The sequence below is a fragment of the Fistularia commersonii genome, chromosome 16, assembly GCF_037954325.1.
Source record: "Fistularia commersonii isolate RoL2024-O1a breed Wild chromosome 16, RoL_Fcom_v1.0, whole genome shotgun sequence".
Taxonomy (NCBI): Eukaryota; Metazoa; Chordata; class Actinopteri; order Syngnathiformes; family Fistulariidae; genus Fistularia; species Fistularia commersonii.
The window spans coordinates 6643386-6662004 of record NC_141299.1 but is presented as its reverse complement, the minus strand read 5'-3'; the positions used below and the strand labels follow the sequence as shown (position 1 = coordinate 6662004).

At 40.1% G+C, this 18619-nt stretch overlaps 2 protein-coding genes across 11 annotated transcripts; one reads left to right on the top strand and one right to left on the bottom strand.

The window, feature by feature from the left end:
• The first annotated feature begins 1173 nt into the window (after positions 1 to 1173).
• On the top strand, positions 1174 to 7702 carry LOC147225716 (SERPINE1 mRNA-binding protein 1-like). Of its 8 annotated transcripts, none has more exons than XM_086162543.1 (10): positions 1174 to 1531; positions 2701 to 2884; positions 3250 to 3390; positions 3535 to 3603; positions 4504 to 4521; positions 4835 to 4909; positions 5137 to 5305; positions 5414 to 5458; positions 5561 to 5740; positions 6339 to 7702. In XM_086162543.1, the coding sequence occupies exons 1-10, from the start codon at positions 1276 to 1278 to the stop codon at positions 6393 to 6395; spliced, it is 1194 nt and encodes a 397-aa protein (XP_086018669.1). In that variant the 5' UTR covers positions 1174 to 1275; the 3' UTR covers positions 6396 to 7702. The 8 variants fall into 8 exon arrangements, with proteins under 8 accessions (XP_086018669.1, XP_086018668.1, XP_086018667.1 ...); XM_086162542.1 differs by having other exon boundaries at positions 5134 to 5305; XM_086162541.1 differs by having other exon boundaries at positions 3532 to 3603.
• A 6-nt stretch (positions 7703 to 7708) lies between these two features.
• On the bottom strand, positions 7709 to 18464 carry il12rb2 (interleukin 12 receptor, beta 2a). 3 transcript variants are annotated; one of them, XM_086162537.1, is made up of 16 exons: positions 18339 to 18464; positions 17966 to 18067; positions 17490 to 17750; positions 16358 to 16481; positions 16037 to 16227; positions 15612 to 15751; positions 15162 to 15306; positions 13070 to 13137; positions 12330 to 12540; positions 11659 to 11841; positions 11483 to 11584; positions 10421 to 10567; positions 10182 to 10310; positions 9480 to 9567; positions 9266 to 9347; positions 7709 to 9178 (listed from the first exon to the last, which is right to left on the bottom strand). In XM_086162537.1, the coding sequence occupies exons 2-16, from the start codon at positions 18024 to 18026 to the stop codon at positions 8759 to 8761; spliced, it is 2352 nt and encodes a 783-aa protein (XP_086018663.1). In that variant the 5' UTR covers positions 18027 to 18067; positions 18339 to 18464; the 3' UTR covers positions 7709 to 8758. The 3 variants fall into 3 exon arrangements, with proteins under 3 accessions (XP_086018663.1, XP_086018664.1, XP_086018665.1); XM_086162538.1 differs by having other exon boundaries at positions 18335 to 18439; XM_086162539.1 differs by lacking the exon at positions 18339 to 18464 and having other exon boundaries at positions 17490 to 17653.
• Between the last annotated feature and the right edge of the window lie 155 nt (positions 18465 to 18619).

Here is an 18619-nt window from a genome sequence, read left to right as displayed (position 1 = left end):
TTAAATGCAATGCTTGAATTTAACTGATGTTGCGCTATATGTATGACTGAATGTGAACATAAAGGTCTTTCTTCAAAGAATTACCAAAAGTTTAATCAATTTCATGATATTTCAAAGTTTTAGGATCTGTTCTAGAATTCTAAATAAGAAAAATATTCTCTTGTATGATAGATGCACAGCAATGTAAGAAAACTTAAGTGAAGACAGGAAAATCTCCCTGAAAACCACTTTGTCCAAGGCTTATCTGCAAGCTCATCAGTTTGACTGCAGTTTGACTTTTCTTTAAAGGTTTAACAGGGGCACCCACAATGCCCAGAATACCATCAACAACCAACTCAACAAGTATAGGTTTGTACACCTTTGTAAAACTTAACCTGCCTGTATGTCGAACTTTGTGTCTATTTGGTTGAAAAAACTAAATTTGCAGAATCAAGGAAAAAGAAAATGGTCAAAAATAGACCTAAGTAAATGCTCAAAACTTCATCCAAATGGATGGCCTACTTCTGCATGGCGTCTCATATTTAATCTGCCGACTGTATTTAATCACATACAAAGCATCACTAAAAGGGGACATCTGCAGTGTGAGTAAGAAATGCGTAGTTACAGGTATCAGAGATGGCAGTTTTTAATAGGTTTAGGTGCTATTGTGTGTTGTTAGATCATCATCCACAGATATTATGGATTGTGAATTGTAGGTCAATAAATGAAATCCTTAATTTAATTTCAAACCAAAAGAAAAATTGATGGATCTTCTGCTACAACACTGTTGACATGAAGACTTTTGATGTACACCTTCTGTCTTTTGTTTAAACTGAGATATACAAATAAATAAACAGGTTACAATCAACTAGAGTATTCCTGTGGTTCCGCGGAAGTTTGAGATATTTTTTCATCTTCTTCGATTGGCTGGCCTGCTTTTTTAATTTTTCGATTTGCAGGATATATTCTTGTGTCGAAAGTCGCGGAGGCTCTTGGATGTGTCAAAACATGAGCAGCGTGCAGCACCGGGACATGGCTTTACATAGGCTAGCATCATCGACGCGAATGACGTAGTGGGAAATGTAGTTTTTTTGTCGGACCATTCGCATTAACACAGCCTGCTCTGCGTGCCTCATGGACTACACGCCCCACCCCCGCCAGCTGCGAGGTCCCGTATGTCTATCGCGCCGGAAGAGAAGAAGGTCCTTTACCCAGCCATCTTGTGGCTTCATCTAGCGAAGTGTTCGCACCAAGCCTCGTAGAATCGGAGGAAAATCCTGCTGAAGGGGCGCCATCATGCCCGGACAAATGCAAGAAGGTTATGGCTGTGCCATAACTAATCGGTTCGACCAACTATTTGACGACGAATCGGATCCGTTTGAGCTGCTGAAGCAAGCCGAACAGAAGAAGAAGGTGGCTCCTGTCCCTGGTGCCGCCAAGACTGCAGCACAGGCTGCCAAGCAGCCGAAAAAGGAGTCCCAAAAAGACAGAAAGACCCCACTGGCTGACAAAAAGGAGGAAACCCAGGCACCCGTCCCACTGAAGAAAGATGGTAAACCCATTTTTATTTATTTTTTTTACAAGTTTAAGTCCCGTCTTCAAATACCCGCTAGCGGATAAGCTAGCTAGCTAAGTTACCTTACCAGCAAGGTTCAAGAGCCTCCCTGACATGTGGCTCCCGCGGATGCTTTTGTGTCTCTTGGGCCTGTCAGTCACGGCAACTACAACAACCTCGCCAGTGCGAAGTGCCGCTGAAGTGTTCGGCGTCAGCGCCTGGGTTCTAAACAGTTTCCGAGCCAACTTATTTTGGCTGGGCCTTGTTGAACACACAACACAAAAGCCTGCCTGCACGGAGAGAGACGTTGAGGGACGCTTCGATCGCACCCTTCGACCAGCCAGGACATTCAAGTCCTTCTCGCTGGAACCACATGGAGACAATAGAACCGATGGAAAAGATTACTAATAAAGTTAGCCTCCACGGTGTTATCTCTAATGTAACATGGTGGAGCTAGCCTTTTCTGCGACGGAATTTTTAGCAGACGTTCAGTGCAATGCTTTCTAGCTATGGAACCTCGTGGTTGTAACGCGGGGCGTGTTAGAACACAGCCTCCAACTGCCGCTTCCTATTGGCGCAAAAAATGTTAGCAGAGCATGCTTTCGGTCTCAAGCTATTGTATAACCGTGCACATGTGACATTGTTGTAACAAATCTAATCAAGTCACGTAAATTAAATTTTGATTCTTCATTATTGCGCCCCTTCCCCCCCCCCCCAAACCGCCTTGATTTAGTCATAGCGAAATTGAAGTGTCCGGCGTCACGATCCAACACCGCCTCACAAGCAGTTTGCCATTATCAGCGTGTCAGGCTGCGAAGTCGACTCATATCTGTTTCGTTGAGAGAAGATGAGACAGGTGCTCCACAGTGGTGCACCCAGCTGCTGCAGTGTTGTGAATGCCGTCTATTTTGGTCGCTGTTCATTTAGGCATGGGGAGGGACTTGTGTCAGTTCGGGACGCTGTCAGCCATGTGCGATTTGCAAGCGATCATATGCTCTCCCATATGATTTCAATTATTAGATGCCATAACCAAATACAATATTTTGAGTGGCTCCCACAACCCCCATGAACAGTCGTTTCCCCTTCCTTCTAATGTCTTAAGCTCAGCAGGGGATCCTGCTCAGACATTGCTATCTGTTCTCTAATCCTCCTCTTGTTAACCCCAGGTGCTGGCATGAGGCGAATGGGTCGCAAACCGGAGGGTGATGGTCCCAGACCTCAGGGAGGTCAGGGAGAGGGGCGTCCACCCACAGACAGACGGCCAGTGGATAGGCGGCCACCTCGCCGCTTTGAGAGGCCCACCGGTGAAGCTGGCGATAAGCCTGAGGGTGGAGAATTCTCCGTGGAGAAGTGAGTATCAGTAAATGTTTTTCAGCGTGTTCAAATAGTATCGATAAGGAGATAAACAGATAGCATCACAGTTTCGTATATCTGAGTTGCCCACTCCACCGCTTGAGGCTATGTATCTACTTATCAGAATACTGCAAGGCATCGGTTATGCAGCCTTCAAGTAAAATGCATTATTATTATTATTACTAAAAGAAAATTGTCTGATCAGCTCCTTTAATCATTCTGTAGTCATCTCAATATTTATTCAATTATAGAAGGAAAATTTGACCGTAGTGTATTAAAATCAACATTGTTGCCTCCTCTTCGATCTGAATAACCTTCAGTTAATTTGGAATGCTGTTTGTGTTTGTCATCCATCCCCTAAGGCCTGTTGGTGACAGACCGATGAGAGGTCGTGGTGGCGGCAGGGGAGGCCGAGGGGGCAGGGGACGCGGCATGGGTCGCAGCGATGGCTTTGATTCCAGAGGAAAACGCGAATTTGACAGACACAGCGGCAGTGACCGATCGTAAGCACTCTCCAGTTTTTAAAATGTTATATTTCTTTACTTTAAGATTTATTAGATATTACACATGTTGCAAGGTTTCTGGGTTTTTGTGTTAAGTTATTGTATGAGTTGAGATCCTGGCTTAAACTAATGTTGTTTCAGTAGTCTGAAAGGTGAGGAGAAGCGTGGTGGAAGTGGATCTCACAACTGGGGTACTGTCAAGGATGAGCTGAAGTAAGTTTGTTTTCTGTGCATCATATTTGCTTCATTCAAGGGTATAACTCTTAGACACTCGTCACTAGCATGTGACACATGCTTTGAATCAGTGTAGAGAGAACAGTATGTTTACGTGTGAATCTTAGAGGATTTAAGATTTAAAATCAGCAATCCACTTAAGTGGGGGTGGGGCATGTAATTAAAAACCTCGGTATTGTTTACTTTACCCCCTGGTGAGGGTCAAATCTCACCTGACAGGTTGGGTGAGGTTCCTTAGAAAACATTGCTGGGGGTTCAAAGGAAATAAGATTTGTAGGTTTCTGGTCTGAGAAGTCTTTTTGTATGTAATTTCAGTTTAGGAGTAAACTGTTCAATTGACTAGGGTGATTAGTTAAAACAGGTTCACGTGCTTTGTTTTTTTGAGCCTTCATGGTACCGTACACCCTTTTGCGCATTATCTTTTTCTCCTCAATTGTTTTGGTCATAATTTTTTTTGACTTAATTCACCAAGTCCATATTTGTTTTTGCATGATTTGAAAAAAAAAATACACATATCTTAATCCACAAACTGGCTAGTTTCAAATTGATATAGTCATTACTAGCTTATGAGTTGTCATAACATAAATTTCCCCAATATGATATGAAACACATCCTCTTTATTCGAAAGTGAATATGTAGTAGAATGTCAGTTTTGTGTTTTTTTTTGTTGCTGGTCTTGCATACTAGGCCATGTGTAAACATGTTCATGTGCAAACACTACATTGATGGTTTGTTGTGGGAATTACATCTAATACCCTTTTTAGGCTACTTAATTTTGCACTACTTGCATACGGAGGTCATTTGAGTACATAATAAGCAATACATTCTTTGTATTAGCATAATCAAATATAAACGTTTCTACCCTTCTCGCTGCTCCAGCAGTGGAAAGGCTCGCAGGTAAGGTGCCAATTTGTATTTCTGTTTGGTTCTACTGCATTCACAGCTTTGTATAGTCATTGTTGTATTCATTTGCTAAGTTTACATGCCATAGTTAAGCTTGGATTAGTAAGCACAAGTCACTCTTAACTGTTGGATGTAAAAAAAATAGCTGTTGTGTTAAACAGGTGGTTAAAGTTTCCATTTGCATAAGTTGCATTGCAGACAGTAGAGCAGTCCAATCATAACCACATCACAACAATTGGAAATTCCTGCTAATCATTCTTCAGTTCTCAATTTTCTTTCTGAATGGCTTTCATTATCATTTTAACAGTGAACTTGACCAGTCAAATGTCACTGAGGAGAACCCTGAAGGAGAGGAGCATCCACCTGCTGACTCTGAGAATAAGTAAGTTTCTTTCATATCTCCTAGCGATTGAGGTTGAATTATGTTTATTTATAGTTTTATTGTGAAAGATTAAAGCCTGATTGAACTGCCACAGAAAAGAATAGATAAAGCCTGACCATATTATGAAGAACACATGAGCCGAAATATGTACACAGTTTTGCAAGAGCTCATCTTTTGACAGGAGTTTGCCACAAAGACGATTAACAATGTGTTTGTAAATGTTGAAGGGAGAACGAGGCAGAGGAAGTGAAGGAGGAAGGCCCAAAGGAGATGACTCTGGATGAATGGAAGGCCATGCAGGACAAGGAAAGGGCAAAGGTGGAGTTCAATATCCGTAAGGCCAATGAGGGAGCTGATTGGAACAAAGGATTTGTGCTCCACAAGTCAAAGGCAGATGTGAGTCAAAATCATTGCCATTATTCCAATTTCAATCAAACATTGACCTTTCAGAGCAGTGCTTGTGATTTTGAAGGTCATAATGTTTTGCCCTCGATCCTCTTGTAGGACAAAAAGGGAGAGCTCATAGATCCTGAGACCTTTGAGCCTAAGGTAATTTTTCAAACATTGATGTACATTTAAGGTCTTTTAACATAGGGCACATGTATTGTCCAGAGAAGTAATTTGCTCATTTCTCTAATTGTATTGACAAAGACTGATGATGAGCACCACTTCCGGAAGCCAGCCAATGACATCACGTCCCAGCTGGAGATCAACTTTGGAGATCTAGGCCGTCCGGGCCGTGGCCGTGGTGGGCCTCGTGGAGGCCGGGGTGGCCGTGGCCGGGGGGCTGGTGATCCACCAAGGCCTGTCCGTGGAGGAAGGACAGATAAGGTACCTGTGCAAAATTTCTTTTGGGCTCTAATGACACTAGTAAAACACATTCTAAAGAGCCACAAGGACTAGAGTTAAATGGAAAAAATATTAGGACCTAATGATAGGCCAGTGTAATGTAAAAGACCCTTGAGTCAAGATTGCTATTCCTGAATCTTGACCAACTCCAAACCACCAAACCCGACTTTGGAATGGCCTGGAATAATCTTTGTGGGTTACTGGAAGAGGAAGGCTCACTGTGTTTTGAAAGATCAGTCAGTCAGCTTTAGGAACAAAAGCACCTGAGTATTTGTGACTCAAGCCCAAATCTCACAGGCATAACCACTGTTGGGTTAGGGTTGCATCTTGGGGATGATCCCATACCTTCCTACCTTTTATAGGCATTTTCTGATTTGCAGCTATGACCCTCTCACCTTTCTATTTCTTCTAATCTGGCTGAGTTTCAGTATCAGGTTTTTAATTTGTTCTCGGGGTCATCTTGGAATATTGCAGTTGTTGTCTGACAAACTTCGATCGTCACTAAGTAGTGTGGAAATATGACATTGGTACTGTCAAAAACGGACTTATTTTGATGTTTTCTGTCTCTTTCTTTTTAAAGTCGTCTGTGTCTGTGCCCAACGTGGACGACCCAGAGGCCTTCCCAGCCCTGGCCTAAGCACCAGCTGCTATCCTTTAGGCCCACAGGAGCCTCCTGAGCACCTCCACTACGAGGCTTGCATGTTCCTGGATCCTTCAGCAAAATGAAAAGATGAAGACTGTCATTATCTATGGCACTCAATGTGAGAACTGAGTTTTACCCAATAAAAACAAAATCAAGATGGAAAAAAAACAGAAATTTACGGAAAAAAAAAAACAAAAAAAGAAAAGGACTTCTTGCTACTCTGGAGCAACTTATTGGTAGAGGTTTTGTACTTGGAAACAAAGTAGCAGGGATGTTTTCATACAGTATTTTTTTCAGAGGTTATGCGTTGTCCATTGATTTAAAATTTTGTAATTGCTGCTTGAAAATATGCATTTTGAAACGTAAGCTTAAGAAAAGTATCTTCAGCTTGGTGTGTGCAATTGCTTGCTCGCTTTAACCATGGCTTTATGGAGCTCCAGCCCAAGCTAACAAGCTCTGCCACAATAGGTTTCTGATGAAGTCATCGCTTTACACATTGAGATTTATGGTTTTGTTTCTGTAGCACTGGGGTATTGTTTTATCTTTTATAAAGGAGGTTTATTCTTCTAAAGTCTTTGGCCTGTAAATCTGACTATTTTCTTAAATTCTTTTAGAGACATGTTTCACCTGGTGCAAAGAGATGTCCCTCGATTGTTGACAACAGGAAGCTGCCTGACTTTAAATTTATTGATTAGATGCCCTAAATCTGTATTGAGGTTTTTTTTGTTTTTTTTTTTTACTTCATTGTTCTTCAAGGAGGAACACTAGGTCATTTTGGAGGAATGCAAATGGATAATTTTCCTAAATTAGCATGGATCTTGAAACATCTGTCAAGTGGATAAATTTCAAGCTACGTTACTTCATGTGTACTGAAATCAAATGTTTTGGGTGCTATTCCTGACTCTTCCCGCCTGCCCATTTTAACTATGATTTATTGCCATGTGCAAGCCTTTGTTTGGTTCTTCAGTGGGATTTGGATAGGGAATCGCCTGGACTGAGGAGATGCGTGGCTGTAGTCCCCTGGAACACCCTGAAACCTTATCCAACTGTTTACACTCCACTCAAGCACCCTTGAACTGTTGTAAACTCAGCCTCGATCCAGTTTGTTTTGGTTCTGTGCTGATATTTTCCTCCACTGTTGACTCGTCCTGTAGCCTCCACAGTGGCGCGCACCACTGCATAATCACTCTGAAAGAAATACGGTCGTTCATTGTGTGGAACAACTGACGTGCTCTACAAATGTGTGAATTCCAGCCCTGCTATTAGAGACCTCTGTCGGTAAATAAAGATGGTTGATACAATTTTTTTGGCAACTTTTTATTCCACCTTTATACTAGCAACCTGTTGACAGTATTCCACTCTCACACTTGAATTATTCATACAGTGCATGTGTACTAGGAAAACTTGCCACGTTTGTCAAATGGTCACTGTCCACTGAACTGTCAATGAGCCTCTGCTCATGAGAAAGGAGATAAGTTGTGTACCTCCCTGCTGTAAAATACAGGCTAATGAAATTTACAGTTAGACAAAAAATATTTTAATTACTATAACAAATGCACTTCTAAGATGATTTGATTTCCCAAAGGTTTTGCGGTAGATTTGGAGACTATATTACAGCTATGTTAAGAATACATAACGCAAGATAATCCTAATGTCAACCTGCATTAACAGCTATGACCTTTGTCGAGGTATATTAATGAGGCCACCTCCAAAGAAGTGCAAAGTGCTGCTGTGAGGTTTCTATTGTTTAAGTTTAAGTTATTTAAGTTATTTTAAGTTTCAAATGCATAGTTTGACAGTTGGGCAATGTACTGCATCTCCACATTAGAACTGGGGATGATTGCACGCTTGTCAGAAAAGATGTTTGATTTCGATTGCTTGATCCCAGGTAACAAGAACAAACAGAATGAGGGCAGAGCTCTTAACGAATCTAATGCTATTATTTTTTCTCTATAACACTGTTAAAACTGAAATTCGAACTGGTATTCTATTTCACGAACTTCTCACAAAGCCAAAAGTGGAAGGGAAAATATAGAAATCATCTAAGGTAATTTTTTCCGCCCATACAAAATATACCTAAATATGTTTGTTAAAGGGTTCTATAATTGTTTATCCTGGCTCATGTTTATGATAGTGCTGAGTGGAACCTATGCAATAGAATACGGCTCCGAAACAAGTTTATTTCTTGATAAACTGAGCCAAATGAGTCCAGTTCCTTGTCAGGAGATGCTGGCTACCAGGGGTTCATTGTGGTTGTTTCTGCACCCAGTCACCACGAGATGTCACCATTCTGTTTGCGTTGATGGCTGTTCTTATGTTCGACAGATCCTTATAATCTTATAAGGCCCTGGTTCATTTCAAGTGATCTGAAAGAAACTAATGCCATCAATTTTGACTACATCCAGAGTCAATGTTCCCTCAAAATTTGGTGACTCTGTAGAGACCACGTGTCTGGGAAGGAAACCATGCATTTCCTTAAATTCATCTTCCTTGTCTTCAAACTCCTCAGCTATGTTTCCCGGCTCATTGGACGAGATGTAGCTGACCACCGTGTGCATGTCCAGAGATGTCTGCGTTTGCTCGGAACTCTCAGAGTCATTGGAGAAGCACTTGATGTATGAAGTCACTGGGTACAATTCTGTCACCGGCTCACTTTCAGGACACAAGCTCGTTTCATCAAGGATCTGCAAGGGCATCTCCTCAATTTCTGCTAGAATTGGCTCTTCCTCCTCAGTGATGTTCTCCTGACTCAGATGGAACTGGATATTTAATTTACCCTGTTGGAAGAAAGATTTCACATCAAATTAACAGAAAGGAGCAATAAGGGTTTTTTTTTTGTTTGTTTGTTTTTTTAGCTAAAAAACCTTTTCATCGATATGCTCTTTGGCCCATTTGCTGTTTGCCGGGTCTGGGACAACACTCAAGCACTGGAAAACTGTCCCCAGCCTGCGAGAGAAATACAGACAATTGTTGAACGACTGGCCCTGACTTCACAGCTGTGTCACTTATCTGACTGTTGTGCTTTTTTTTTTTTTGTAGAATGACAAGTGTCAGTTTGGTGTTTTGTACGTAGTATACCTTTTCTTTACCGCTAAGAACACTAGACACAACAGCACCAGCATTGAGACGATGATCCATGGGACTGTGGAGGTTTGTGGGTTCTCATCTGTGTGTTGGTGAAAAAGAACAAGCTATACGAATGAATCTATTTACAGTTTGACCTTCAGATGTTAACAATGGTTTTCATGGACAGGAAAAAGTTCAAGAAACAACTTTGGTGATCTTTTTTTTGTTTCATGGTGTTGCACCATCTGTAAAGTTTTAGAGGGTGAGCCACATTTATCACATCTTAAGACACATTTCAGCATGAAAGTTCAAGTGATCTGGGTGACTGCTGAGTTTGCAATTATTTCAAACTTTGGTGTCGTAGATAAATGCAGTGATATGAAATTATCAAGCCGCTGATAAATTCGGGAAACATGCAAGAGTAATGGACAAAATCACATATTTCAAGAACAAGTCATTGAAAATAATGAAAATTTTTGTACGTCGCTTTGGATAAAAGCGTCTGCCAAATGACATGTAATGTAATGTAAATCAAAGCATTTCCTTGGCAGAAAAGGATGTTCGTGTTACAAAAATGAATTTGTAAGCGTTGGGGGGAAAATGCTGTATTGAAAGCATGGAGCAATAATTTGGAAAAAAAAAAAGGATTTAAGATTTTTATCACAGGTGTGCACAGAAAATACCACTTTATGCCTTTTAAGGAAATCTGCTTACATTTGATGGAAAACCAAATGTGTTGACTTTCAGGGCCTTCCCCTTGTATAGTCCAAGCAGTAACCCACAGATTGTAGAAGCCGTCAGCCAGTCTCTTGACAAATGTTCTTTCAGAAGCCTTTACAAAGTCTCAGATATAAAAGAAAAACAAAACAAAATAAAACACATGCAGTAGAGCCAAACGATAAATACTACTAACTTCTAAGGCTTACTGTATTTCAGTCAAACAGAAAACTTACAGTGCTTCAGGTCTCCCTTGCTGTCTTTTAAATAGATGGTATAGTTGGCGATACAACCCCCAGACCGTCCCCTCCGTCGGCCCGTCCAGTTCACTTTCACCATGTCATCCACAACGCTTGCTTGAACTGACAGATCAACTGTAGGAACTGCAAGGAGAACCTCCAGTTTACACTTTACTGCCCCTTACATACTAAGCATACTGTTGCTGTAAGTACAAGTCGGAATCCCATTTTGAAAAATTAGTCAATTCAGAGACTCATAAGTTTATTTGAACTGGTTCTTTGCAGTTGATGTGATTGTCTAGTTGGTTCCTAGAATCAATTCCAACAATGTCAGCAATGGATTTGTCAGACTGTGATGCTGTTTTTTCAGTGTGTGCATGATGTGCTTTTGTATTGTTTTGTTAAACCATGATGGGTGTATTCTGGAAAATGCATAATCCAGAGGGCAACGTAAGCTACTCCTAAGTGTGCTCATGGGTGTCAGTCTAGCATTAGAATAGTTGAAGTTACCGCAGCTGACGACTCTGATATCAATCCATTACAGAGCCTGGGCCAGTAAGCACAGATGTAAACAGGCACAGAATGTACTTAATGCATGGCTGAGACATTATTTTTCGACTCTTCAATAAGTGTCACATGCATCTGTCCAGGAAGTGGTGAAATTTGGCCTAGTTTTGTCCTTAAAAGATGAGAAATAGATCCTGCTTATGTGCAGGATCATCAGTTTTATCGCTAGTTTCAAAATGAATAATTTCCCCAGATTTTTAGTCTTGAAGTTTCCCAGTCAAAACCATTTTTGCATTTGTTACTGGTCTGAATGGCAAAAGTGGACGTATATATTCACAAAAGTAATGACACCACGGGGGACAATATATACCCCTGTTAATATTGCTCTTATTTACGTTGTTCCTCAGCATTAAAATACAAATGAATGAGTCACTGGATAATATAATGTGTTTATATTTCACATAGGGCCCAGACTTGTTTGACTATCTGAATTCATAGACCGACAGGTTCAAGAAATATTCCGAATGTTCGCCAGTCGCTCATGAATCTTACCTGACCCTTTAATCTCAACACTGCTAAACGCGGTCTTGCTGACTGAGCTGTCACCATGGAAAACATAAACAGCACCTTCATAACAGTCAAAGGGCTCAATATCTGCGAAAAGCAAAACAGTGATTTACTTCTAAGAGCATAACTTGTGACTAGTTTCATAGTTTCAAATGACCCACCTGCCAAAACAACATGATTGTCACTGCGGTTCACCCGGGCCCATTTCAGCTCCTCCAGCTTTCGGCCTTCTGGGTACCATTCCACTACATATGCTGTTGGTGGTGGGGAAGTTTCAGGTTTTTTCCAGGAGAGGGTGACAAAGTGCTTGTGTGTTGTTATCTGCATGTCCAACTTGGGTTTGGCTAAAGATGCAAAAAAAAAAAAAAAAAAGCAAATTCCCATTCATGACACATGTAAAGGCAAGATATTAAATTATCTTCACTATCTCTGCATCTCCATAAGTAGAATAACATGTGATGGAAAATAACACCTGGGTCTGAATGAGGCGAGGCCAGTGCCAACTCCACACTCAGGGAAGGGAGTGCTATATAAGCTGCCACGGATACATATGGAAAATCTTTGTTTTTACCAGGGATGATGCACTCAAGATGTTTGTTAAACCTCTTTTAGTTAATAATGCAGATACTCCTGCATGTTCCATCTAAAGTTTTGAAAAGGCTGTCTGTCTAACCTGAGAAAACAGTCTCCCCTTGTGGGTGATGTACCTAATGGTTCGCTGATCATCTGAGATACCATATCTGAACAACTGCAACGTACCGTACACACAGGGCGCCGACACGATCATGAATGAATAGTGAATTCTGACTCATTTGAGAACCAACTGGTTTACCTTTTGTGTAAGGGTATGTCATTTTAGCAGGAGGGGAAAGCCCCTTGGAGTTGCGGGCAAACACTGTCACTTCACAATTGGTACAAAATTTGACTGTGTGGTTTCTCATGTCCGCGCTGACATTGGTCCTGGAGACCAGATGGGTGTCCACGCTGCTGACAGTGATGATGTACTCTATAATCTTTCCTTTTGCAAGGGAAATGCTCATCTCCTGAAGTAGGAAAAAAATATGTCAGAGTTCATTGATGCAAATAATTTTATGACATAACAGAACACAGAGCCTCAGGATGTTTGTGTGTGTGTGTGTGTGTGATAGTTGTTGTGCAGGGAGTTTGCATGACCTTTAAATTTTGAGGATTTGTACTTTGTATGGAAAAGGCATTAATTTTGGTTCACCTGCTCACTTCTTCTAAATTGAAACCAGTATCCGCTGTTAAGCTTCACTTATTTCAAAGTGTCTGTTTCTGTGGTTAGCATGAGGAGCTGCACATGTGTGTGTGTGACTGTGTGTGTTTGTGTGTGTGTGTGTGTATGTGTGTGTCTGTGTGTGTGTGTGTGTGTGTGTGTGTGTGTGTGTGTGTGTGTGTGTGTGTCAACAAGTGACCTTTAGTGTTTTACATCAGACTAAAATAGGGGGATCAGAAAATGTTACTTTGGTTACAACAGCACACGTGCTCACAGACACAGTGGTGAAAAGCACTTCTCAATACTGAGAAGGACTTAATAATATTGAAACTTACTTTCCAAAAGACTTTCAAGGAGTGAGGGGGTGACTCAGCATACCACAAATCCAGCTCTTTGGCAGGGGCTGTAAAACAGTCTCAGTCAGAAACTGGACACAAATATGAAAATAATGAACAATTACTTACAAGAAAAACTTTTTTTTTTTTTTTTTTTTGTTGCCATGTTTTCAGCCAGATGTCCACTTCGCAACATAATTGCAACAACTGACTGTAGTTTGAGAGCGCAAACCTCATGTTGTCAGAATCTGATTCAAAGTAGACATTCTAAATATCAGTCTAGTCTAAGGACAAAAACTCTTCCCCATTGACTTTCTGTACTTTTAGTTTTGGTGTATCAATGAATCAACCGGTGAGTTAAAAATGCACAAAAAGACTTTAATGGGTTATATTAACAATATATCTTAAGAGTATTTTACACTATGTCATTCAATAGTTTGAGCACAGTATGCCTGTATGCTAATATAATATAAATGTTGCTCTTTGCGCTCATCATTGCTTTGAAAAAAGGCCCCAGTCTTTACTAAGTAACATACCATTTGTTGATTATTGATAGTAAAAAATCTAATTTGTGCAATTATGTTCTCAAAGTGCTAGTAAACTGTAAGTAGTGCTAGAAGAAAAATAACTTCCTTTGTGAATTACATAGTGCAAAAAAAAAAATTGCTTCTTGCTTAATTAGTAATAAGCAGTAAGTATGAATCTGCATTGACTTTTAAAATTTGACAGACGGGCCGGGTCAGCACAAGATACGATACATATAAAAGAAACAAACACATTTGTTAACAGTACATATCAGACTCGACTGACTTTTGTCCGAACATCATCTGACATTTGCTTTGAAAATAAAACCCGCTTGGTTTTGAAGGCTCTGACATTTGCTTGCATTTCATGCACAAACTCTTTTTTCCCTTGTAGCTTCACGTCCAGCTCATTCATGTGTGTCAGTATGTCCAGAGTAAAGGCTGAATCGCAAAGCCAATCTGTGTCATTCAGCTCAGGAAAATTCTCAAGTGCTCTCAAGGAACTCCAAAAATGAAATAATCTCCTGTTTGAGCTCCCACATTCATTGATCCAATCATTCAATCATTCACGTCAAGTGTGAATGCTTTACCAATCTTTGGCGGGACGGATAAAAAGACCAACTGGCCGGATAAGACCCGCGGGCTGTAGTTTGCCCCCTCCCTTTTCTAGGGTGATCATTCTTATGGCAAAAATGTAAAAGAAACAATTCAACTTTGGCTGTCTATTTTTAAAGTCCTCTGGAGAGGAACTGTGGTGAGATCAATTTTCCAAATGCTATTAGCCAAAGTCCTTTATAGTCTCATGGAGTTTGAACATGATATGCAAGATGACAACATGCCACACTCTGTAGCTGATTTGGCTCAAGCAATGTGTCTGCAGCAATGTGGTGAAGAAACTAGTTGGACACTCCAATGATGACAGACCACCTGCTTGTGATACATAATCTTCCCAAAGCGTGTTTCACATCCATGAACTTTTAAATTGTTGTTGTATAAATAGCAAATGAAATCTAGTATGATCAGTGTTATCTGTTGTGTTCCTGTCAATCAGACACAATGTATTAATCCAGGAAACAGTTACATTATATGGCCAAAAGTATTAAAAGCAGCTTCAACTCTTCTGGGAAGGCTGTCCATAAGGATCAGGAGTGTGTTTATGGGAATTTTTGACCATTATTCCAGAAGCGCATTTGTGAGGTCACACACTGATGTTGGATGAGAAGGGCTGGTTCTCAGTCTCTGCTCTAATTCATCCCAAAGGTTTTCTATCGGGTTGAGGTCAGGACTGTGCAGGCCAGTCAACATTGCCACATATTCTCACTGCTTCATATAAAAGTGTAAAACGTGTTACAAGACAGAACTACTGTTTGGTTTCATGAATTTATATAACTGACTAAATGTGCCCTGCCCATTGATGTTGATCTAAACAAACAACTCAACAGGCCTAAATAATTGATGATTACCTCAGAGATCCGAAAGGAAATGAAATGTTATAATATAATCTACTAGGCTGCGTTGATATTTCACTACAAGGAAAATCAAACAGTCATTAACCACATATGGCTTACCTTCCTCCTGAGTCCACACTGAGATTGCAGAGCTCCATTGACTCCACAGACCTCTACTGAATTTGGATCTGGCTCTGAAATGATACAAGCTGTGTGGCTCTAGGGATGTAATTGAGGTAACCTGTTCTGAACTCATCTGCAAACCCTGTAAATCAAAATACATCTTTGTTTAAAGCAACTAAATGTCAAGCTGTCATTCTTTTGTCCTCTGTGGGAATTTGACATTTTAATTAATTCAATACAAGTCATTTTTTAGCAGAAAAGGTCACACCAGCTGAGGAACCTCAAGTAAGATCCACTTGCTTACTTCTTTTTATCTGCAATTGAGTCAGCAGACAATCAATGGGGTCTCATCATGTGGGAACCCAAAGTAACGTGTTGCAAAATTTCTTGTACGGCCACCCCGAGGAACCTCAGCGTCTTGACAAATCCACAGTTCATATGACTTACTGAATCTTGAGAGATCCACAGCTGGCCCTCTGCTCTGTATTGGATCTCGAGGTAATGAGTCCTCATTCGCTGCTCAACAGTGAGGACACACTGACGGGAAGAGCACTCGGGATGGCCAAGAACTGGAGTGGATGGCATCTCTGCTCAGATAAACACAGGAAGAAGTTCGATCACATAAACCTTGTATATCAAATGAAATCTGTGAGTCAGTTATCTGTAAATGAACTCATGCATATAGTTACTGGTAACAGAAACATATGTTCATGCCTCCAGTTGAAATAATTATAAGAGGACAAAAATGGCTTCCTTATTGTACTTATCTTCATGTAATGATTGGATACATCCTGGAATCATAGATAAAGATGCAAAAGACTTTAGGGGGGAGATTTGGAAGATTATTCAAAACAAGTCTGCATTGGTCATACCAATGTCACTGAGCGTGTGGTTACTGATGGCCGACTGGACTGAGCCGAGTTCATTCTTGGTGTGAACCCAAACTGATATGAAACGAACACTGCTGGAGATGGTAAAAGTAGCTGATGGCGAAACAGCGCGGTTCCAGCTGACACTGTGGGAAAGTGTTTTATGTGTGTTGTTTCCAAACACAGTTCTGACCCTGAAACACACAAATCCAAGTTTTGTTATTACGGCAGTATCCAATAAAGTTGCTCATTGGCTTATTGCTTGATTCAGTTAGATATGCAGCAAACGGTCTATTTTGGCAAAGTTTTCTTCCCCATACTCACCACAGCACTGGTGTATTCTTGAGGTACGTTTCTCGACCTCTGTTCCAAGAGCAAAACACAACTCCAGTTGTATCATTCATGGCTATGTATGTACAGGAAATGTTTTTAGGGGGATCTGGTGGGTCTGATGGGCAGAAACGATGGAGTTAAAACTGACAATTCAATATGTAAATATTGAATGTTACAAAGATCCCCCTACACACATTTTGTATCTGCACAGATGCATGTATGTGTTGTATTATTTTCAGTGGTGTGTGAGGAATGCAGTAACACTATTATTATTTTCTGCCATTTTTCAGAAGTACAGGTAGATAGGGTTTCAACATAATGTAGATTTTTTTCAGATGAATTAATTTATAGGTATTTATTTCTGTTGTAGATGATAAAGGTTGAGACCATTATCAATATAATCCCTGGGGCTTTTAATCTATAAAATCAGATTGATTTAACTTTCCTGAGCTCAAAAATGTGAAAAAATGAATATTTTCATTTTTAGGATCAATTCATTGTCCAGTTGTAATACTTGGGTAAAATAACTGTATCCTCAATATAATTGAGTATGATGTACAAAGTTACTCTCCACAACCACATTATCACTTTTTTAGTGTTATAAACATTTTTTAATAACTGTTTTTTCCCAAAAAACAAATTTGGTCTCGACTTTGCTCTTTGTTTACTCTCTTATCCACTGATCACAGTCAGCTGTCAAACTTCCTTCATAGCAACTATAAAAAGAGAAAGCAGAACTAGCAGTGTCAGTTTATAAAAGATATGTCTCAAGATATGAGATTCTCTGTAAGACACAATAAACTAGACACTGGCTCATGTATTTTCATATCTGTTCAGAGGAATAGTATTAAATAGGCTGGCTAATAGAATGTCAACTGCTTGTTCATGATAACTTTATGATGTTAGATAAGATAAGATAAGATAAGATAAGATAAGATAAGATAAGATAAGATAAGATAAGATAAGATAAGATAAGATAAGATAAGATAAGATAAGACTTCATTGATCCCCATTGTAGAAATTCAAATGCCACAGGAAGCAGTTGCTATGAGATCCCGTAACCACTCAGTCTTTTTAACTTACAACATTGAAATCCTTTCATTCGGAACAACTTAATACTCACACCCAGGTGAAATGTCCACCCCGCACGGGTCCATTGTAAGAGTGTTACATTTACAGCTGTAGGTTTGATTTTTAGTAATGTTGAACACATCGATAAATGTGGTTGTAGAATTCAAGATGCGGTGGTTCTGCGGGGTGGGTGGGTGATCGCTGTACATGGATCCCCTGCAGTGGTGGTAGAAGGTGCAGTAGATCCTAAAACTGGCACTGTAATTCACCACAAGGCCACCAAAACTGGACCAAATGACACAAGATTTCTCCCCTAAAAGAAAGCAGTCACACTAATGTCGTGGAAGTCTTACAGCATTATGATATGGTAAAGAAGTAATCCTTCCAGTCTAAAACTTGATGAAGAATTATTTCCAGACATTTAAGAGTCAACTGTAAATGCTTAATTTGCAGTCAGAGGAATGACAGTGCAGTCAAATAGCATGGCATAATTGAGATAATTATAAAAGTAATAACATATGAGCTTACCTATGCAAAACTGCACAGCCAGTACAGTGAAGGCTGTGAGGATGGACAAGTTGGTGAACATTACGTCTGTCTTTCAATCACCGTTCATCAGCAGTTGTGCCTCTGTCATATTGCCAGACAAAGAACTATTTTAATCTTTAAAAAAAAGTTGTTTTAAGAAAAATGGGTGTAACAGTAATTGTTTAAATAATCAAGCAAATTAAGTAAAAGCTTATTTCTGAATGAAATGCATCATTAAATGTGAATTGACAATGTAAAACCTACTTTCCATTCAGAAGTAAATTTGGGTTAAAGTTGGCACAAAAAAGAAACGCATAATTCCTATAATCATGGCAACAATGAAGAAAGAGAAAACTAACCACAGCATACCCACATAGAAATATTTTGATCTTCTTCGTCTGCAACATTTTTGAGGCTGTTTTTTCATGCCTTGGATCTATGTCATCTCCAGGGAGCAGATCCTCCAGGTTGTAAATTCACTGACACCATGCTGACAGGAAGCTGCTTCCGATGTGTCGAGACACGTCACTTACTGCTCAACCGGCAGGCTCACCAATGACAATAGCTGAACTGAGACTGCGCGACTCTGGGCTTTCACTAACCAATGCACTGAAAAAAATGCAAACAATTTTTGATATTATTTCAAACTGTTTC

Excerpts from the sequence above, each read along its gene's own strand:
- LOC147225716 (XM_086162540.1), top strand. The coding sequence starts at position 1,276 with ATGCCCGGACAAATGCAAGAAGGTTATGGCTGTGCCATAACTAATCGG. Across the intron at positions 1,532-2,700 it reads CGTCCCACTGAAGAAAGATG|GTGCTGGCATGAGGCGAATG; the intron begins GTAAACCCATTT and ends TGTTAACCCCAG. Across the intron at positions 5,459-5,560 it reads CTGAGACCTTTGAGCCTAAG|ACTGATGATGAGCACCACTT; the intron begins GTAATTTTTCAA and ends GTATTGACAAAG.
- il12rb2 (XM_086162537.1), bottom strand. The coding sequence starts at position 18,026 with ATGTTCACCAACTTGTCCATCCTCACAGCCTTCACTGTACTGGCTGTG. Across the intron at positions 16,228-16,357 it reads AAGAATACACCAGTGCTGTG|GGTCAGAACTGTGTTTGGAA; the intron begins GTGAGTATGGGG and ends TGTGTGTTTCAG. Across the intron at positions 12,541-13,069 it reads CCTTGAAAGTCTTTTGGAAA|GAGATGAGCATTTCCCTTGC; the intron begins GTAAGTTTCAAT and ends TTCCTACTTCAG.